A 5,468-nucleotide genomic window follows, 5' to 3' on the forward strand; every position below is an offset into this window, starting at 1 on the left:
ATAGCCAAAAAATTATTAAATTAGCTTATTCCCAAACAGGCCAATTACAAACCTTGACCAGCCCAATCCTGGAAAGACAACGAAATTAATATTAGGAGTTTTTTTTTAATTGAATGGATTATAGTCTGGAGTAGGATTGAAATTATAGATTCATGCAATTGAAATTTTAATATTTAATTGTAAATTTTATTATTTTGATTATAATTCAAATGCTATTCTATCCAATACAATTGATAAAAATTTTAATTTTATAATAACACAAAACATATATATATATGAAATTGAGAATATATATTTTCAAATTTCTTGAAATATAAAGCAAATCCAAGGAGATAAGCCATTGATGAGGCAGTGGACAAGGCAAATCCAAGGAGATGCAAGTCAAGGAGAAAAATTGCGATGAAATATAACAAATACAAAAATTTAATTTAAATAGATCAAAATGCAAAAAAAAAAAAAAAAAAAAAAAAAATTATTAAAGACAACAAAATACGGAAATAAAAAAATTCAAAAAATAATTTTGAAAACTCAAAATCAAAGCATGAATACTATGAATATCTCATAATTGGAAAAAAAAAAGGACAAAACTACCCCCTTATAATGAATTGAAAAGTTCAGCTCACATTTTTTTATAAAACTCAAGTATTAAAGAGAGAAAAACTAGAACCTTATAACTAGTACAGATAGAACAAACAACACATTAGTTACAGACCGAACCTAACTCTGATATTAAATTGAAAAGCTCAGCTCACATTTCTTTTTAAAACTCAAATATTAAGTAGAGAAAAATTGAAATCTTATAATCAACACAAATAAAACAACTATAGACAATGTGAGACATATCTCAACATAATGCAATACAACTGATTCTCCCATATTGGCTTGCAATGTGAACCACCAGCTCCTGATCTTATTCCAAGTAAGCAAGGAGGAGTTATAGAGGCCAGAGAAATAGATTCTGCATGCCACGTGGCAACACAGCAGCCAATGAGACATGTACTCACCTATCCATCAAGATAAGCCTCTTGAAAATCCATACATTAAACAGCCTCTCATATCTCTCATTCACACAAACCAATCAAACACTCAAAATTCATCAAAAGAAAATCAGCCAAACATGGCCTCCTCTGCTTTTGCTTCTTCAGCTATTGCAGCTGTTGGCCTCTCTTCACCCAGGTAAACTTCTTAGAACCCCCATTTTCCTATACATATGTATTTCAGTGATGTTATAAATACAGATATCAATTATATATATATATATATATTGAATGCACACCAAAAAAAGAATTACAAGATTTGTTAATAGAATACACTTTAGAATATTCCAATTCATCCATAAACATTCTGTGTCTAAATGTTTATTCAATCTGTGTTTGTAGACTTATTTCATGTATTAGAAGAATTAGCTTGGTCTCGTTTAAAAAGTTGACTATTTTTTAAAAAAATTTTGGTCTTTTAGCTATTTTAACTTGACTAAAAAAAGTTATGTTTAGAAAGATAGTTGGCTTTTTTTTTTTTTGTAATTGATTTGATAGTTGTGAGATAAAAAAATTCAAATAATTATAGATTGGATATAACATTTTATCTTATTGATTATTTTAGTGTATTTTGTTTGTATTGACTATTTTAGCTCAAATATCCATTGCCAAACAAGGCCTAAAGTGATGAGTTGAGCCATATTTATTGCGTCGATAAGATATGTTATGAGCTCGAATTTCACAAAACATTCTATGTCAAAAAATAAATTGACAATGCTACGTAGCTCAAATTTTGTGGCTCAAAAGTGGCTCAAATGGCCAAAACGACGTCGTTTTGAGTACAAAACAACATAAAAATGGCCAAAACGACGTCGTTTTGGCCATTTGAGCCACTTTTGAGCTACAAAATTTGAGTTACGAGTTATTTTTCTAAAACAATTTAGGAGGGTAGTGGAGTGACAAGTTAAATTGTGATAAACGAAAACATAAGAATTCTATTTCGATGAAGTGCTCGATTCCATTGGGGTCACCGCAAGACCTCTATGTTCAATAATTAGATGCTATGTGTGGAACGGAAAATTGCATCTACCTGGCCAGGACTAATTGAAACAAAAGTCTTGGGTACCGTTTATTGAAAAATTATAACTTGTTCTTTTTCTTTTTTTTTGAGAATATATGCTAGAGTATTTAGTGTAATTTCTGTCTAAAATTTATAAGTTAAAAATAATTTAAAAATGAAAAAATAAATTGATTATGGAAGAGTAACGAGCAGATGTTTTTAGCTTCTAATTTTTTTTTTTATTATCAATTTTCAGTTTGCACAAACTTCACCAAATCCACCCAAAGTCTTGAATATCCTTGTTAACAAAAAAAAAAATGATAATAATAATAAATGACATTAGCAGATCAATTCTCTCTATTTCATTATGTGATTTTTCATGAAAAACTTGTCCACTGCAACATAATTTAAACAAAATGATAATAAAGTGGCAAAAAATCATAAATAAACTATTCACAAGTCTCTTAAAATGTGCATATTTTGGCAATTAGTAATCATAATCATATAAGTAAGGTCATGTAATATTACAGTTCCCAAAAGAGTGGATCAATTGTGGGAGCAACAAAGGCTTCATTCTTTGGAGGGAGAAAACTGAGACTGAGAAAGTACAGTACATCACCGGCCGGAGCACGGTCGGTTACCGTTTGCGTCGCAGCCGATCCCGATAGGCCCATCTGGTTCCCAGGCAGCGTCCCTCCGCCATGGCTTGATGGAAGGTTCAGTACCGAATTCATGTTTTAATTGGTTCAACCTTATAATCTTTCTCTCTATTTTTATTTTATTTTTTATTTTTTATATTTAAATGTATGTGGAAATTTTAATGTTTCTGAAGTTGTAGCTTAAATTAAACCCTTTTATGCAGCCTCCCTGGAGACTTCGGATTTGATCCCCTTGGTCTTGGTAAGTCAAAAAAACTCAAGAAATGGCTTTGAAAAACATTAGATAGATTCAGCATATTCACTATCTCTGGCCCTAAAAATTGGGGTCACTCTGACACATTACAACTTATTGAAAACAAAAACAATCACCAAACATACTTATGTTTTCAATTTTTAAAATTTTTTGAAAATTAGAAACAAAAGCATAGCCCAACAATCCCATACCAAACTACTAGCCAAAGACTGATAAACACATTATTATGATCCTAACAGGATCTGACCCTGAGACTCTGAGATGGAACGTCCAATCCGAGCTAGTCCACTGCAGATGGGCAATGTTAGGCGCTGCTGGAATCTTCATCCCTGAATTCCTTACAAAGATTGGAATCCTCAACACCCCATCATGGTACTGTTGAAAATAATAAATTTGTTTTTAGTAATTTGACACGGTTACTACATTAGGTTGGTGTGTTAAGCAAATTTAGTAGTAAGGGGCATTAGTGGCATGTTGATGTTACCAAAATTTAGTTCTAATATGAGTCTTAATAATCTATCTGTTGATAGTAAAAAAATGATCTTCTCCAATTCTATTCCAATGGTTTAAGTGTTTGTTATAGCCTATTTTATTTATTTCCAACAGGTACACCGCGGGTGAGCTCGAATACTTCACAGACACCACCACTCTTTTCATCATCGAGCTTATTTTAATTGGTTGGGCCGAAGGAAGGCGTTGGGCTGACATACTCAAGCCAGGTTGTGTCAACACCGATCCGATTTTCCCCAACAACAAGCTCACCGGCACAGATGTTGGGTACCCGGGTGGGCTGTGGTTTGACCCATTGGGTTGGGGAAGCGGGTCACCAGAGAAAGTGAAGGAGTTGAGGACTAAGGAAATTAAGAACGGAAGGCTGGCTATGTTGGCTGTGATGGGTGCATGGTTTCAAGCTATATATACAGGGACTGGACCTATTGACAACCTCTTTGCCCACCTTGCTGATCCTGGTCATGCCACCATTTTTGCTGTAAGTGCATTTTAATAGCTGTCATTTGATAACATTGTCAATTTCTTATTTTTTGTTATAAAAAAAATAAATAAAACAAAAACCTTTCTTGATGTCCATAAATGTTTTAAAATAAATAAAAACAAAAACAAACAAGCATGTCTAACAAGTTGTCGGCAATGGTGGCCCACAATAGAGGATGGCCACATGTGGTGGTCGGAGGTGGTTGTTGAAGTTGGTAGCTGGCTGGAGGTCACGAGTGACCAACTGCTCGTCGAAGGTGGCCAACAGGGGGTGGTGGTCCGAGGTGGTAGTGGACAAGAGAGTAAAAACTTATTTTAAAAACACAGGGTGTGTTTGGTTTATGTTTGTAAAGTAGTTTTTGATATAAAAAGTACGAAAATTTGTTTGGTTTGCCTTTTTTCAGAAATGGTTTTGAAAAATTATTTTGGGGAGAGAGTTTTAAAAAAAGTGATTGATTTGATGTGTATGAGAGAAATAGTGATTTTGGAAAGTAGGTAACCAAATAAAATTTTGAGATTTTTTTAAAAAAATTTGTTTGGTTTGATTATTCTTGAAAATTTATTTGTAAATAATTTTTTCCAAAATTTTTTCTGAAAAACAAACCAAACAAGGCTACAATTTTTCGTTTTCAAAAATTTTGAAAAAATTTTCATTTTCAACTCCACTTTTTTAAAACAAAAATAATATATCAACCAAATTTTCGCTTTCAATTTCTAACAAATGAAATTGAAAGCGAAAACTAAAACTAAAAACAGAAAGTGAAAGCGTTATCAATTTTTATTTTTTTTTCGTTGTATTAAAAAAAAAAAAAAAAGCCTTATCAAACAATAAAAAGTTCTATAACAGAGTTACATACTGTGAATTGAGACATGCAAGTTAGACAAAGTCAAAATAACACTACAAATTTCAATAAAACTATATCCAAACAAGTAAATGTTTTTTTGTTTTTAACTTACTTTATGGTCAATTTCATTTCAGGCTTTCACCCCCAAGTGATAGGAGCAAGTGATCAATCATCCACCAAGCTAACTGGGATTTATGTGCTGGACATTTTTGCAAACATCTTTTGTGCAAGTTTCCAAGTGTCCTGTTTGTCTGAGTAGAATTTGCATTGCCTATCTCTGTTTATGTCTCCTGTAGAAAGATCATGCTGTGTACAAAAACCTCTTTGTTTGAACTTAAATCCCATAAATATAATTCATGTAGTAATTGATTAAAATTGTCCACATAAGTAACCATTTACATATAAACATACATAAGAACAATAATTTGACAAAGATAAATCAATCCATGAATCTATTCAAATTCATTATTTTCTAAAGATATCAAATGGCAGAACTTTATGCTATAATTGGTTGGGAGATTTAAGAAATGATTTGGAAATAGAAAAGAAAAGGTGTGTAAAATTAGATAAAATATAAGTATATTTTATTCACATTTTATCTATATTTTTTTTCTTTCTAAATTTTTTCTCAAATCTCGCAACTAAACATAATATTAGAAGAGCTGCCTACCCTAACAATCGTCC

The 5,468-nt window shown here is 31.9% G+C and overlaps 1 protein-coding gene across 1 annotated transcript; it reads left to right on the forward strand.

Annotated features, from left to right (window-relative positions):
- Positions 1–1,018: 1,018 nt before the first annotated feature.
- LOC114312646 (chlorophyll a-b binding protein 7, chloroplastic) lies at positions 1,019–5,159 on the forward strand. Its single transcript, XM_028258912.2, has 6 exons — positions 1,019–1,176; positions 2,568–2,753; positions 2,900–2,937; positions 3,189–3,321; positions 3,556–3,937; positions 4,919–5,159. Exons 1-6 carry the CDS (start codon positions 1,118–1,120, stop codon positions 4,934–4,936), a joined length of 816 nt encoding a protein of 271 aa, XP_028114713.1. The 5' UTR covers positions 1,019–1,117; the 3' UTR covers positions 4,937–5,159.
- Positions 5,160–5,468: the final 309 nt, after the last annotated feature.

This window comes from Camellia sinensis, chromosome 10 (genome assembly GCF_055761805.1).
Source record: "Camellia sinensis isolate YWXY chromosome 10, ASM5576180v1, whole genome shotgun sequence".
Classification (NCBI taxonomy): domain Eukaryota; kingdom Viridiplantae; phylum Streptophyta; class Magnoliopsida; order Ericales; family Theaceae; genus Camellia; species Camellia sinensis.

Coding starts and splice junctions, on each gene's coding strand:
- LOC114312646 (XM_028258912.2), top strand. CDS start 1,118: ATGGCCTCCTCTGCTTTTGCTTCTTCAGCTATTGCAGCTGTTGGCCTC. Junction 1,177..2,567: donor GTTGGCCTCTCTTCACCCAG/GTAAACTTCTTA, acceptor GTAATATTACAG/TTCCCAAAAGAGTGGATCAA. Junction 3,322..3,555: donor ATCCTCAACACCCCATCATG/GTACTGTTGAAA, acceptor TATTTCCAACAG/GTACACCGCGGGTGAGCTCG.